General features: G+C 50.4%; 1 protein-coding gene across 8 annotated transcripts in view; it reads right to left on the bottom strand.

Annotated features, from left to right (window-relative positions):
* The window catches only part of GREB1 (growth regulating estrogen receptor binding 1), a 144,773-nt gene that overhangs the window by 78,481 nt on the left and 49,883 nt on the right, over positions 1–16,409 (bottom strand). For 2 of the 8 annotated variants that reach the window (XM_086700033.1, XM_086700034.1), the window contains exon 1: positions 9,850–10,026. The exons of 4 other annotated variants lie outside the window; for them this stretch is intronic. In XM_086700033.1, the coding sequence (XP_086556159.1) occupies positions 9,850–9,939 (90 nt within the window). In that variant the 5' untranslated portion in view covers positions 9,940–10,026. Of the gene's footprint in view, positions 1–9,849; positions 10,027–12,338; positions 12,503–13,538; positions 13,713–16,409 lie in introns of those variants that run through there. 2 more of the 8 variants (XM_086700040.1, XM_086700036.1) reach the window with 2 other exon arrangements.

Raw genomic sequence — 16,409 nt, 5'->3', positions numbered from 1 at the left:
CTTCGTCACAGGGATGCAACCCTAGTTGTGAGACCAGCCCCACAAGCCAGGCACGACCGCACACATCAATCACTCTGACTCAAGACGCGTAAGAAATGCTCCCTCATTCGGGCGGCGAAGTCATCTCAAGATGGGGCCACTGGTGCCCCTCTGAGGGCTCTGGTTTCCCTCCTGAAGACAAAATGGGTCAAACACTCACACTGATTTTCTGCCTCTCTTGCAAGGAAGGTCCAGCCTTTCCTCTTCCAACTAAAAGTACATAAAAACCATTAAACGCTTCCTGCTTCTAGCAATAATCCCTAACCACAGGGCCCCCTGGTCAGCCCCTGCTTCCAGCCTGGGGCAATGAGGCATCGGAAGGACTGCGTCAGGAATTAGCCCCGGACACAGAGAAGGCACTCCAGAGAGAGAAAGAGGTCAGCTGCCAGAGCCCCTGAAGAGCCCACTCGCCTGGGTGGGAAGGGGCTCCAGGGTCCTCGTGTCTGCCTTCTTCCTTGACCCGACGCACACCTCGATACACAAAGGAGGGGTTACTGGCCACATTTGGGGACGCTTGTGTTATTTTCGAATCGGGCGGTCTGTTTAAAGCTGCTGCCCGTGAATAACCTCACAAATGCCCGTTTCTATAGATCTTTGTCTGAAGAGCTTAAGGCACACAGAAAGGAGATTTGAGCCCATCCCTTTTTACATGGCGTCTCTACAGAACCATGCTCGATGATCCAAAGAACACGATGGAGGCGTCCAGACCCCAGCACCCTCCCAAGGCCCCTTTCTGCTCACCTGACAGGGGACAGGCACTCCGAGCCCAGAGGATTCCACCGGTTATCACAGATCAATGCCTAACGTGAACGGAGCCACGAGGAGGAGGGAAAGGAACACTCACTGTCCTGCTACTGAGTACAAGGCACGTTCGGTGGCCAGGGGAGGGATAGTATGAAGCCCATTCTAAATAAAGATGGCAAATTCAAGTCTTGGAGAGGATACTCACCTGAAGGAACTCTTGTTCAAAGAAAAGAAGAGAATTGGGGTGGGGTGGGGTGGGGGAGAAGGAGCAGGCAGGGAAACGGAGGAGGGAGGGGGAGAAACACAAAATGAACCAGGAACAGCGGCACAGAAAAGTTTTCACACTCAGAAAAATGGAAACTTTTACCGCCCTACGCAACATCGAAGCTTTAATGTCTAGAAGCAAATGGAGAGGAAGTGTACCCCGTGCCCTGTGGGATGATGCATTTGAAATCCTAGGAAGGAAACGCCAGCAAATGAGGATGGAGAAGGAGCCCGGAGAATCGAAGGAAAATCGTGTGGCCCTTTCGTCAGTGGCCGGGGGACCACTGTTGGACGGGGTGGGAACTCCCCAGGGCAAAGCTCCAGCTCACAGACAAAACCACCTGCCAGGTGAGAGGCTTTGGGAGGGGAGGACACAGCAGGCTGAGGTGGGGACACAGCTGGAGCTCTCTGGCCTGTTAGAAGTGTTAGAATCCGGCCCCCTCGTGGGGGGACTGGAGAGCCCCAGTTTGGCTCAGGGTCAAACACAAAAGCTGAAATCTCCCGCCACCCCAGGCGACAGGGTAAAGGGCCCCGGGGCTGTGGTCTCTCCCTGCTCCCTCCCGGTGCAGGTCCTGCTACAGCTACCCCGGGCTACGAGCTGCAGGGATTTCTTCCACACCCTGGACACATCACCCTCCACTGCCTGCATTCCAAGGCCTGGCCCACTTCCTCCCGATGCGGGTGCACGACGCTCCTCAAACCCCAGAACCTGAACCGCGGCCTTTACCATAATGCAAAGGGGCCTGGCTGCGGCAGAACAGGCAGCGCATGCGTGACCCGAGCAAAGTGTTTGACTCACTGGGCCTCAATGTTCTCATCTGTAAAATGGGCACTCTGAAGCACTGACCGGCCGGTCATTTTGGGGAGTCAGAGAGGCACAATACGTGGACAGTGCCTAGCACAGCACCTGGCAGGCAGTGCGCGAGCATTCACTTCCGGCTAAATCTGAATATTCACCCGGGAAGAATTTCAGATCGGAAATGACAAGTGACGAAGAACGCGTGAGGCGTTAGGAGGGAATCAGTGAGAACTTGGGCCAAGGGGCCGGTACTCAAAAAGGAAGAGGAGGGTATTTTGGTGGGATGGATTTGGCAAGATAGTTTAAGACGGGGACAAGAGGGTACATGGAAAGGAAAGCCCGATGAAGACAGACAGGCTCCTGGAAAAGGAGTTGATCTTACAAGTAGTAAATGGCTCACAAGACGGCACCGTGCGAGAGGAAAATCAAAACTGAGGGTGAAAATCAGACATCGTTTTCGTAGGTAAGTCCCTGAAACCTCAGAGCTAGGGATTTATGGTGACGAACGTGGCGTTTTAGGCCGGCCAATCAGACAGAGAGATGTTTGGGATACAGCTGGAGGCCTTGCGCATCTGCTTGTTTCTAAGACTAAAGCACAAACAGTTGAAAACTCTGTGCCCAAGGAACGCCGCTGCATGGCTGGTGGGCCCTAGTTCACCAAGTCAGCCTCAAACAGAGTCAGTTCTACGTCAGTTCCAGTCCCAGAACTAGTCCTGCACGTCCACTGGCTCATCAGACCCCAGGAGCACCTACGAACTTGACCAGATGAATGAAGCAGACTGATCTTCAGCGAGTCCGGAGTCACCAAGGGATATCTGGGCACGTTCTCAATGGCCGAGACACCTATCCCAAGCCATTCTCCTCTCCTGGCACCTGTAAACCAAGCAGTGTCGTTGAAAGCATCCGGTTAGAGCAGCAAGCTCTAGTTTGGGTTGAAGTTCAGTGAGAACAAGCATGGGGCGGAGCCATCAAGGAAGATCAAGGGTGATCACAGGCGAAGACAGAGAGAGAGGCGGCTTCGGCGAAAGGGCACAGATAGAATACACACATCATCTCTACTTCCTCCCAAACTTCACTAGGAGTAGGCGAGGAATCCAGAAACATACTATACACACACACACACACACACACACACACACACACACACACACGCAGAGCAAGGAGAGCCAGTGACAGCAGACAAAATGTGCCACCACGCAGTTTAGAAGATGCAAAGCGGAAGTGGAGACAGACTTTGAAACAAAGGAAGAACTAAGGCATCCTCTGGGAAGCACACCAATTCAAACCACAGCAGAAGCCAGAAGACGCTTAGGAATTGGAGGCAACACAGTGAGAAGTGGGGCTGAAGACCTGGCTGGGGGAGGGGGCCGGGGGGAGGAGAATCCCTCCCCACTCTCCTCCCCCCTCCCCTACCTCAGCAGCCTCTTCCCTGTCTCCACCAGACCCTGGAGGTTAACTCAAGAAAAAAAAAAAAAATCACAGAGATTCTCCAGGATACAGCTGACAACTGGTGTGCGGGACTGAAAACAGGAACGGGTTCAGTCTACGGTGCCCTCCCCTCTCATTCCTTTTCCCTATTTGGTTCCCCCAAAATGCTGACACTCGGGCTTAAAGATGGACAGACACTGCAAACCGGGGGTACCCCCGATGCCACAAATCCACATCCAATCATGTCCCACAAGGGAGCACCACCCCCCACCCCAGCTACCTCCTGTGTATGGCAACTTTCACACAACCTCCTGTACCTGATCCTTAACTACGAGCAGACATCCAAAGACCATCAGCATCACAGAGGCTTTTGAGAAACTCCTTCAACATAAAAGGTCAAGACCAGAAGAAACGCACAAATAAAAGACAGCACACAAAAAATGCAAAGGATAACACCCACCACAAATTCCTATCCTCGGAGGAACACTGTATCCACAAAACAAGAACAGAATGCTATACTGGTCAACAAGGAATGTGTCAGGGCAGGGAGTATATGGGAACACTTAGTACTTTCCTCTCAATTTTGCTGAGAACCTAAAACTGCTCTAAAGAAATGCAATCTTTAGAAAAGAAAATGTAAGAATGCAGAAACCCAAAATGAACTCTTATAAACCATTTAAATGGTAATAGAAACTTAAACTTTACTGGGAGGGCTAGAAGACAGAATTGAAGGTAAAGACACAAAGATAAGAAAATTAGAGGGGCGCCTGGGTGGCGCAGTCGGTTAAGCGTCCGACTTCAGCCAGGTCACGATCTCGCGGTCCGTGAGTTCGAGCCCCGCGTCGGGCTCTGGGCTGATGGCTCAGAGCCTGGAGCCTGTTTCCGATTCTGTGTCTCCCTCTCTCTCTGCCCCTCCCCCGTTCATGCTCTGTCTCTCTCTGTCCCAAAAATAAATAAACGTTGAAAAAAAAAAAATTTAAAAAAAAAAAAAAAAAAGAAAATTAGAGAATAAATCCATGGTCTAATAGGAGTTCCAGGAAAAGAGAACAAGGAAAAAGGAGGGAATAACATTCCCAAAGAAATAATCTAAAAAAAAATTCCCAGAAGCGAAGAATTTAAGTTTCTGGATTTAAAAATCCCAAGGGCTCGCCATAATAAATGAAAAAGGAGCATCATCATGAAATTTCAGAACACCAAGGATCAAGAGAGGATCCCAAAGAAAGATCCAGAAAGAAATTAAACGGCACATTCCACATTGAAAATAATCAGAATGACTTTGGATTTCTCAACAGTGATAACTGGGAAACAATGAAATAATGCCCTTAAAAATTCTGAGGGAAAATGGTGTGCTATCTAGAATTCTATACCCAACTAAAATAACAACCCAAAGTACGAGTAGAATAAAACTATTTTCAGAAATTCAAGATCTCAAAACAAAACAAAAACAAACAAAAAACCCTATCTCCCAACTATTCTTTCTCCAGAAGCTACTGGGGAATAGAAAATATTGACCAATGTGAAGACATGAGACCCAGGGCAGAGGGTCCAGCACAAGGAGAGAAAAGGAGTTCCCAAGGTGATAAGGACAACAGCTTGGAAAAGGACATCTCCGAGACAAAAATCAATGAAACAGATCTGATTATCTGATGTGTTGAACTATGTTGAAAAGAGCTTTAGAAGTTCTATCAGAGGGGCACCTGGGTGGTTCAGTCGGTTAAGCGTCCGACTCTTTATTTTGGCTCAGGTCATGATCTCAAGGTTCAGTAATTCAAGCCCCACATCGGGCTCTATGCTAACAGTGTAGAGCCTGCTTGGGATTCTCTCTCTCCACTCTCTCTGCCCCTCCACATCCCCCAAAATAAATAAACTTTAAAAAAATTTTGAAAAGTAGTTCTATCAAATCAGGATGAATTATTGATAGGTCTACAAAAATTCAAGTAAACAAAAATTGAGACAATTAGTGGCTGCACGAAAAATAAGATATTGCACAGGACTTAGAAATTTAAGTTAATTGTAGCTATAAGTCTATGCTGAGTACAGATTCAAAGTTTGCGATAGAATGATTTTGGAAGGATGGGTAAAGGAAGTGGAGCGTGCATGAGAGGGTACATTTTCAGGACAGAAGGAAGGAGGCCTGAGAAGGCCACAGTCGGAATGGAATGCAATGGAATGGAATGGAGTGGAGTGGAGTGGAGTGGAGTGGAGTGGAGTGGAGTGGAGTGGAGTGAAGTGGAGTGGAGTGAAGTGAAGTGAAGTGAAGTGAAGTGAAGTGAAGTGAAATGAAAGTGAAATGAAAAGATGGTCTGGAAATTAACTGCAGCACAAGTTACTATTTGTAAATTATGCAGTAAATTCCAGAAAACAATTAAAAAAAAAAACTAAAAAGTTAAGACAGTTGTCTCTAGGTAGCAGGACCTGGAATGGGAATAGGTGTTTTTCATTTTAAAGGTTATAATAATGACTTGTTTTTTTAAATGTTTTATTTATTTTTGAGAGAGAGACTGAGACAGAGCATGAGAAGTGGAGGGGCAGACAGAGAGACAGACACAGAATCGGAAGCAGCTCCAGGCTCCGAGCTGTCAGCACAGAGCCTGATGTGGGGCTCGAACCCATGAACTGTGAGATCATGACCTGAGTCGAAGTCTCGGACACTTAACCCACTGAGCCTCCCAGGCGCCCCCATAATGACTTTTTACACTGTGTTCATATTCACACTTATTAAAAACTGAAGGCTATGTTAAAAACTAAAATGCAAGCACAAAAATGCACAGCAGACATCACGCGGAATCTCAGCAGAATGGCCACTGAAGATCGTGGTGGACGACGGGCCAAGAGCAACGGAAGGCCAAGCTGCCAAGCATTTCCTCAAGATCATCTCGTCTCATCCCAGCAACTATCCTATCTGGCAATTAGTTCTGGCCCTACTTCATCGCTATTTTACAGATGAAGAAACTGAAGCTCAGAAAGGTTGGGAGAGGTATCTCAGGACACACAGCTACTACCTTGTGTGGCCTTGAAAGCCCATCCCCAAAGAACATCTTCCAGGCAGAGCGGTGTGAAGAAGTTCCAGTTAGCAGAACAGGAAGGACATCTCAGACACCCTCGGTTTAAGGGTTATAAGTCTGCCTTACTGTTCTCTTCTAGAACCTTCTCTAGTAGTGGCAAGGCATTTCCCAACTTCACAGAAAGCTATGGCATTCCCGTAAACTTCTCAAGGACAAAGCCAGGAAGTCAGCCTCGCGGGACTGAGCACTGCAGACACGTGGGAATCTGGGCTGCCCCCTGGGCTCCTCTGGGAGCCCTTAACATCCTGCAGCTACTCATAGAAGGTTCTGCCTCTACTCCCAGAACCACACGACAGTGCAAGGTCCCTATTACAGTACGCCTACATCACACCGTTATGTCCACAATGGGGACAAAAACAGAAAACATCAAAACTTCTGTTTTCAAAAAATGAGAACAGGGGCGCCTGGGTGGCTCAGTCGGTTAAGCGGCCGACTTCGGCTCAGGTCATGATCTCGCGGTCCGTGAGTTCGAGCCCCGCGTCGGGCTCTGTGCTGACAGCTCAGAGCCTGGAGCCTGTTTCAGATTCTGTGTCTCCCTCTCTCTGACCCTCCCCCGCTCATGCTCTGTCTCTCTCTGTCTCAAAAATAAATAAACGTTAAAAAAAAAAATGAGAACTGAGGGCTGATGGGGGGTGGGAGGGCGGGGAGGGTGGGTGATGGGCATTGAAGAGGGCATCTTTTGGGAAGAGCACTGGGTGTTGTATGGAAACCAATTTGACAATAAATTTCATCTATTTAAAAAAAAAAAAACTTCTGTTTTCATCTAGTCCATCTCATCCTTTTATTTTCTAGTCTATGTTTTGGAACGCAAATAACATATACCATACGCCGCGGTCTGTGTATGCGACATATAAATCAATAAACACATACGTGGAGAGAGACGCAAGTTTGAACGGAAAAACAAGAAAAGCAGTACTTGTTTAGTAGCTGCTGTGTGCTAACACCTCTGTGACAAAAGCACGATCTTCATTTTGCAGATGAGGACACGGGGTCTGAAATCTAAAGCCTTTGTTGGTTTCACGTCCTTATTATTTCCTTTAGCAACGTAAGCCCCAGGAACATAGGAAAAATCGAAACAGTGGCTATCGTTTATTAGGGCCGCTTTGTGTAGCCCCTTTTCTCGGTTTTTACCTCACTTTCATCACGGCTCTAAAAGGCACACGGCATGATTCTCTTTTTACTTTAGGAAGCTGAGACGGGGCGGGGGGAGATTAAGTGACTTGTCCCAGGTCCTACATTTTGGACGATTTTAGAATGTCCAACGATGGCCCGAAGTAGGACAATCTTTGCTTTCAAATGAAGCCGGTGACTTCAGAAAAGAGAGTGTTGTTTTTTTAAGTTGGTGGGGGTTTTTTCATGCCATTCACTTGTCTAGCCCCGCTGAAACTTTTGCTTAAGAAAAAAAAACTGCCTTGAGCTCTTTCATAAAGGTGCTTGACCAAAGGGGGGGGAGGAGGGGTGGGGAGGGCTTCCAGAACAAGAAAATAAAGCCTCAGTGAATGAAAAGCCCCATTTAAAAAAGACACATTTCTAGCCAGACAACGGAAACCGAGAGCATTCTAAGAATGTTGCCTGAAGACAGGTCTGCGGGAGGGAGGAGGGCGGAAAGACCACCGCTCAGACCACCACTTCGAGAAGCAGCAAAGCAAACAAGTGGCCAGCAGCCGGCGGGCCGGGGGCCTGGACAGTGTCCGCCTGTCAGCCCGACTGGCCGTTCCCTGGAGATTAAAGCAGGAGACTCAGACTCCAGCCGTTCAAAGAAAAATATTCTGGCTCAGCCTGTGACTGCTGTTCTTCCTTCCTTTCTTTTCTCTCTTCCTTGCAGAAGAGAAGATCAGAAGGTTTGCCCAAGAGGCAGAAAATCCATTTATCTTAAAAGGCTCCTGACACTTACCGGGGAACCCGAAGACGTGTGTGTCCGGCTAACCTCTGGGCCCCCAGTTATTCCCCGTTCCCTTGTGAGCACTTTCCACTTTGCTTTTCTGTCAAGTAGGGAGGCGCCCGTGCCAGAGCCCAAATCTGTGAACAAATGTTACGGACTTCCCAGAATGGGCTAGCTCACGGTCCCGAAGAGCACACCCAGCTCTGTGCACCCCTGGGTGCTGCTCATGAAGATAAAGCCGACACCTCGCCTGCTGCACACGTGCCCGATCCGGCTCTTCTCCCAAACGCCCAGGGCACACGCTGTTGGCTCAGTCCCTCTGCACAGAGACCGGAGGCCCACGATGTGCTGAGAACAAGCCCTTCAGTCCGCCCGTCATGCTGTCCAGTTAGATGGGAACCAGCAGGGCTCTCAGAGAAGGGCTTGCAGCTCCCCTTCAGTTATCATAAGCCTCTCAGTAAAGTTCCACTTTACCAGCTTCCAACAATTTTTCAAAGGTGGGCCTTACAAAGCATTCATAACCCGCCTGCCTGCTAGCTGGTAAAAACAAAAACAAAAACAAAAACAAAAACAAAAACCAACCATGTACTTTGGAAGAGGACCACCAGAGGCTTAATTCATAGCTGTGCTATTTTCAAGCTGTGTGACCTTGGGTGAATTACCTAATCTCTCTGGACCACCGTTTCCTCGCTTGTAACATGAAGAACTGCCTCCCAGAGCCGAAGGGAGGGCCAAATAAACGAATATACAGAGGGAAGTTGACACACGGATGTGAATAAACTCTGGTCACCTCTGTAAAATGGAAACTAACTCCTCATGACTCGCATTTCTAGACGCCAACCAGAGGTGTGGACTTGGTTCGACTCACTGTACCCCAGCAGAAGTCATCAGGCTCCTGGCTTCCTTCAGGGGTGCACCGACCGAAATGTGCCAGCGCAAGCAGATACGCGATTTCTGTGTGTCTCATCCCCCTTCTCTCCAAACCTAAAGCTCCCTGGGGCACCTGGGGGGCTCAGTCGGTTAAGGGTCCGACTCTTGATTTCGGCTCAGGTCATGATCTCACGGTTCATGGGTTCGAGCCCCGCGCCGGGCTCCGTGCTGACAGCGTGGAGTCTGCTTGGGATTCTCCCTCTCTCCCTCCTCCTCTGCCCCTCCGTTGCTCTCACTCTCTTGCTCTCTCTCCCAAAATAAATAAATTTAAAAAAAAAATTAAAAGCTCCTTGACAGCAAGAACTATTCTAGTCACCTCTTTACTCCCCTGGGACACTGTGCGCACATATATATATATAGATAGATATATATATATCTACATATATATATGTGTGTGTGCGTGCGCGCGCGCGTGTGTGTGCACACACGTGCACACACACGCGCACGCACACACACACAGCAGAAATACCTCCTAAACAGAGGGCGTGGGGGAGGGGGTCACAGCAAGGAACGTACGGAAATGCAGCACAGTCCCGTCTGAAAGCTGCACCCGTTGGGTGCAGAATCTGAAACCCCAGCTGTACCAAATAAGCACACCTGAGGTTTTATTTCAGCCCCCCCCCCCCCCAGGGGATGCCACTGCTCTTACAGTTCCAGAAAGCGTATTAGCTACTGCCCCGGAGATTACCTGGACTCACCTCACCGCTTTCTATTCCGAGCGGGGTCGGGAGGAAGCCCTCCCTGTTGAACATCGAAGTACAAGATGTGCACTTGTGTTCTTTCCTCATGAGCACGCTGCTTGCTGGAGGGCCCTGTGGGGGCCTGTTCCCCCTTCGGCTTGCACCTGAGCCAAATTCATCGCTCCCTCTTCTGTTCCGCCACCCGCAGAACTTTGCTGCTGCCCCCGCCGGGTGCTGACCCCGCTAAGGCCACAGGGCGCGCGTCTCCCACCCCCTCGGGGCGGGGGGGGGGGGAGGGGGGGGCTGAGCTGCTGCAGACAGCAGCCAAGTTCGCTCGGCTCTCCATCCCTTACAGAGTCCGGAGCGCTTTCTCACAAAGAGCAGGTCTCTGGCAAGGAAGCGGTGGCTGACTGTGCTCATCACCCCAGGCTGCTACAGACCCTGCCACCCGCACGCAGGCCACCCCTGCCTCCGGAAGAAGACGCAGCTGGAGGCCTTCGGGGTCTCAGCACCAACTTGAGGCAGCTGGGTCTGCCCTGAGCCACACACTGACAAGCGTGGCCCCTACTGTGCCTCCTCTGTGAAAAGGTGAACTTTCCCCCCCTTCCAGAATCATGCTTTTGAGCCTTAAAAGTGAAAGCTTAAGTTTGGCTATATAGTAGAAATCTTGCCTTCTCACTTGGAGCTAAGGGCGAACGTGAACCAAAACAGGAAGAGCAGGAAAACAATGAGCGCACGACCCCGGGAGGTGGTCGCCTTAGCAAGGGTGCAGGCAAGAAGGTGGCTTCAACGGAGACAGAAGACAGCGGGAGTTTCTCTGTCTGGTCAGTCTCAAAGGGCCTCCTCGGAAAGCTGCGTCGGAAAGGTGAGCTCCAGTTTGCGGCAAAGGCGAAAGGGCACTCTGGGCAGAAGGTGGACGGCGCACCCACGCCTGGCCCAGGGGGACACGCCGTCGTGCGCCTGGGGGATGCAGGCCCTTCCAGACGTAGGCATGTGAGGTCAGGGGTAGAGGGGTGACGAGGGGCCGGCTCAGACTAAGCCCAGCCAACGTGTTGAGAACCAGCTTTGTGGAAGCAGGAAAGGACTCTGTGCAGACGTGATTCGGCTCTATTTCAGAGAGGCTTCCTAAGGATGGTCTACAGGACAATATTGCGATATATACCGCAACTCACAGACCGGCCCCACGTGCAAGAGGAAGGAGGGGGAGGCTGGTGACTTCAGGCCCGAAAACAGAAGCTCAGTGTCCCAAGTGCCGGGGACCTTCCAGCCCCGCCCTTGCTGGCGGCCCATCCCCAACACTCCTGCACACCCCAGACACTCGGACCGCAGGCCCCCCGTCCCTGCAGGCAACAGCCTTCCCCTTGACTCCTGCCCAGCTTTCAGGGCCTCAAGGGAAGGTACCGGATGTGCCCCGCCGGCCACAGAGACACAGCACCCCCCCCCAAAGTCGTACCAGAACCCCCCCAAAACTCCAGCTCTGATCTGAGCTGCCACGAACCGCTGTCCCTTCCTCCCCCAATCTCCCTACAGCAAAATTTAAGAATCCTTCGGCCACCGGACAACTACAGTGACATTTCGAGTTGAGTCCAAAATGGAGTCAAAAAACCAAAACAACAAAAACCATCATTAGCACAGCACTCTCAAGCTGCCGCTTTCAGCCTCGCTCTGTGATTTCCACAGGCGCGCTGAGGCCCTCCCCCATGAAGACTGGGGGTGTAGGAGCAGTCGGCCCCCAATATATGATATGGCCATAAACGCATTCAGACCGCGGAATGCTCTCCTATAAACTCTTTGACAGTCCTCCTGGCAGGAAACGCCATTCTAATGCAGATTTCTCCGATTTTCCCTAGAGGAACCCATAAACTCCACAGGTGCTGTTTAAGGAAGAAAAGCCGGGGCGAGGGGCTCACTTGTCCCACCACGGCCGTCCTGCGCCCCCCCTCCCCCCCCAGCTGCTGCGCCACCGCGGCCCTGGAGACATCCGCTGACGGTGCACAGTGCTTCATCCGAGAACGTCCCCAAGCTCTCTCCACGGGAACTACAAAGCAGCGTGGCCCCTCCAGCTGCAGTGAGAACTGAATAGGGGCGAGGCACCTTCAGAAGAAAGCCCCGCAAGATTTTCAGGGAAGAACAAACTACTGAGAAACTTTTCTCCAGAAACAAGCAGGCAGGACCCAAAGAGTGCTGCAGACCTTTACACATGATGTATGTATACAAGATACACAAGATATGTAGGGTATCTTTAGCCCATCATATCCTCACTATACCCACTGCTGCTCCTGTGCCCACCTTGTGCAGAACTAATCATTTACGACCCCTTGAGATGCCACTCCAAACAGTGCACTTTCCTCGGAGCACCTGCACCTGCGGCTTATTGAAACGCTAATGCTTTGCCATCGTTCTCCTGACCGCAGACCAGTGCTGTCTGTCTCATAAGCAACAAGCCAACACAAACCCTTCCGCCCCCGAAAGTGGGTGCCGCACTCCCCGAAGCCACTGCACCGTACCTTACAAAAAGCTGGTCATCTCAGGCAGCCCCATAAACAAAGCAGCCAAGAGCAGCCTGCACCCAGCAGAGTGGGAGCGCGCGCGGAGGCTGACGCCTCCCTGGGGCTGTGCCTTTGATCGCGTGGGGAGCCCTTAATGCCCCTGAGAACTGTGCGGTCAGCCTGACACCCTGGCTCCCGGCCCCTGCCCAGAGAAGCAGCGGCAGCCAAGCCAGCCAGGGGAAAGGTTTCAGAGCCAGTATCTGCTCCTGGGGCTACAACAACAACTGGAGGGGGAAGAAAAAAAAAAAAAAAAAAAAAAACTTCAGCAGACCTTCCAAGTTGAGCTCCATCTGTCCCAGGCTCCTGCTGGGTCAGATGGCCAATGCCACAGTTTTCTGTCTTCTTAGCACGGAAGTGTTTTGCCGGGTCAGAGTGCTCTCCACGCAGGTACAGGCCAATGTGTCAGTCTAACCACCAGCAGTTAAACCGAGACGTTTTAAACAACGTGCAAGTTTTGTACTTGGGGGGGTGGGGGGGGGACCGCGTCCTCTTGCGCAGAGAACAAAGGGTCGGGAGAAGGGCCTCGGCTTTGCCGCGGGAAGCTGGCAGGCCCATCTGCTGGCAGGTGCCGCGCTGACCCACGGAAGCACGTGCCCTCAAAAATGATCCCCGTGAACACGGGAGCACACCCCAACAAGGAAAACTCCCCAGAGAGGCACAGATGCACATCCTTAAGCTTCTTTTATTGAAATCCCTTCTAGAGCACCTGGGTGGCTCAGCCGGTTAAGCGTCCGCCTTCGGCTCAGAGCATGATCTCATGGCTCGTGAGTTCGAGCCCCGCGTCGGGCTCTGGGCTGACTGCTCGGAGCCTGGAGCCGGTTTCAGATTCTGGGTCTCCCTCTCTGCCCCTCCCCCACCCATGTACACGCACCCTCTCTGTCTCTCTCTCTCTCTAAAAACAAAAAAAAAATTTGAAAGAAAGAAAGAAATCACTTCTGCCGTGGAAAAAAACGCCAGCCTACACGTCCCTGTTGTAATGGACTCTGAAATCCAGGAATCCTGATCAGGTCCTAATTGAAAAAGCAAAGGAACAAAATCATGGAGGCTTACTTCATTTGTGCTGAATACCTTTAACGTTTATTTTTATCTGCTCGTCAGGATCTTCTCTTTGCCCGCAAATACGACGTGGATGTGACCCAGGGTTTCCATGCCACCTACCTTTTGTGACAAAGGCCAAAGTGCCGGATTATTCTTGTCAGCGCCCCAGTCAGCAAAAAGAGCTCTCAGCCGTTTCTAGGTCCAGCTCCAAAAAGGACTAGGAGCTACAGGGTGGAAGGAAGAACCTCATATCGCAGAGCCTTCCCCGGCTGAGCAGTGTCTCTAGAAAGGGCTGGAAGAGACCCCACTCATGCCCAACCTTCCCAGCAAGGGCAGGGGCAGCGCCCCCTGGTGGTTCTGCTGGAGTGAGGCTCCGGAAGTCCAAGCAAACCCCTGGCACAATGGCTTTGTCCATCTGGGGAGGCCGTCAGGCCCGGTGACCGTGCACGGAGGACCTGTTGCGACGTCTGCCCCTCGGCGCGCTGTCTGTAATGGCGGGAAGCTGGACACTTCAGCAACGCCCAACAAGAAAGGAAAGCTTAATGTGGTCTCCAATATCCACATGCACAAAAGCTACGTACACGAAGAGTTTCCAAATGACGCAGACGTACTTAGGATATAACGTGCAGCAACAAAAGAAGTCTAAACTGTCACAGAGGGGCACCTGGGTGGCTCAGTCGGCCGAGCATCAGTCTCTTGATTTCCACTCGGGTCACAATCTCACATCACAGTTCGTGGGATCGAGCCCCACGTCAGGCTCTGTGCTGACAGTGTGGAACCTGCTTGGGATTCTCCCTCTCCCTCTCTCTCTGCCCTTCCCCTGCTCTCTCTCTCAAAGTAAACAAACATTTAATAAATAGTTATAGAGGGGCGCCTGGGTGGCGCAGTCGGTTAAGCGTCCGACTTCAGCCAGGTCACGATCTCGCGGTCCGGGAGTTCGAGCCCCGCGTCGGGCTCTGGGCTGATGGCTCAGAGCCTGGAGCCTGTTTCCGATTCTGTGTCTCCCTCTCTCTCTGCCCTTCCCCCGTTCATGCTCTGTCTCTCTCTGTCCCAAAAATAAATAAACGTTGAAAAAAAAAATTAAAAATAAATAAATAAATAGTTATAGAGAGAGAGAAATATACATGTACGTGTATATTTTATGTAACATATACGTGTTACATAAAACACATTTATATTTATATATTAGTAATACTGTGTTAATATTACAATAATGTACCAGGTAGTATTATATAATATAGGTTATGTATTACTCTGTATTACATGGAACATCATATACTGTATGTTTATAATTAACATATATATTACATTTATATTTACATATTGAAAAATGTCTACAGTGATTGCCTCTAAATGAAAGAATTGAAGATTTTTGTTATGCCTCTTTAATCTTTCCTGTCCTGTGCTAACTTTGTAAACTGACGTAAGTTGTCATCATCACGGGGAGAAAATGAGCGAAGAAAAATCTGTCTTCCTTAAGGCTGCATCACAATATCTTTGAACTGATTATGCTCTGCCATTACTGTCAAAATAGGCTTTTGATGTGAACATGGCATTGAGGTGTGTGAGGACGAGAGAGAGCTCAACACATCAGTTCTGTAGGGATGTTCCTGGTGTGAACCGCCCTTCTGAACGCAGATCTGCAAATCCAACAGATGTCAATGCCAATATATCTCCCTGCCATAAACCCCTTTCTTCTATTCCACGTCAAACGCTCTTCCCCCCTGGCCAAGTGCCCTGCACGTTAAATATGACGAGCACTGATTACAGTCACCATACCAGCCGCCAACACAAACACTTGAGACTGTGATGTGTCGGCTTTATTTTTCTTTCTGACCACAAAGGCTAGACGTGATGACCTTCAAAAGGCAGAAGAGTCTCCATCTGTCCAGCACAGCGTCCTGTGTTAGAGATCATGACAACACCGGTAACAAATACACACGTCTTGGTTGTTGTTTTTTTCTAGCAATTTTATTTATTTTTTTTTCGATATATGAAGCTTATCGTCAAGTTGGTTTCCATACAACACCCAGTGCTCATCCCAAAAGGTGCCCTCCTCAGTACCCATCACCCCCCGTCCCCTCCCTCCCACCCCCAATACACACGTCTTGTGATGCCTCTTTGTGCCCACTGTACGTTTCACCCCCCTGGAAAGCCCACCCCCCTCGTCTGTGATATGAACTCCTACCCATCCTTCAAACTCCAGTTCTAGATTCTCTTTTCTTGGGCGGTGGCCCTGACCTCCCTATACAGACCTGACCACTAACCTTCTTTGTTTAGGTTTAACAAACCTCCAGAAGCCAGACTAGAGAGACGGACGCGGGGCTGAGGCACATAAAGGGTACTGCGGTATGGTGCCTATGCAGAGGAGGCCAAAAGGTGCTACAAAAAAACGGAGACTCGGGACTCTGGCGTCTGTTAAGTGGAGAAGCAGCCCTGAAAATAGGAAGCTTCTCTGGAATACCGTATACAGAGCACTTGGTCCCTCCACTCCCATCCTGTGGCCACAGGCAGGATGTCAGGACACAGGCATTCACCCCCAGGCAAAACACACAAGGGTTCCTCTCCGTGTAAACTGAATCAACCGAGAAGTAGGCCCGCTCTTAAAGACACAGTCTTCAATTTAGAAAGTTCCAGAATACCAGCTGATTCGCTCCTGGGCACCCAAAACAGCAACACTGCCAATCCACAAAGCTCCATCTGAGGACACACAGAGCTCCCAGCGGACCTCCTCTCTCATTCTTACACACACCTGAAAACCCAAAGGTCACAGCATCTGAAGGACTGAAGCGTGAAAAGAATATCCAGGAGGAAAACCAGGGATACAAAGAGAATCGAAACAACACAAAACAAAACAAAACACAGTGACTTGGGTTATCCTCTGAGAGATCAGGGGGCCATACTTGGCCACCAGCCCATTCAACAAGAGACCAAAAATCACAGAGAAGGAAGGAGCCCTTCGAGGTGACCCGGGCCATCCTCTGGTTTTAG

This window comes from Puma concolor, chromosome A3, assembly GCF_028749965.1.
Source record: "Puma concolor isolate L17-30 chromosome A3, mPumCon1.1.hap2, whole genome shotgun sequence".
NCBI lineage: Eukaryota > Metazoa > Chordata > Mammalia > Carnivora > Felidae > Puma > Puma concolor.
The sequence above is the reverse complement of the archived record's forward strand: the minus strand, read 5'-3'. Positions and strand labels throughout refer to the sequence as shown.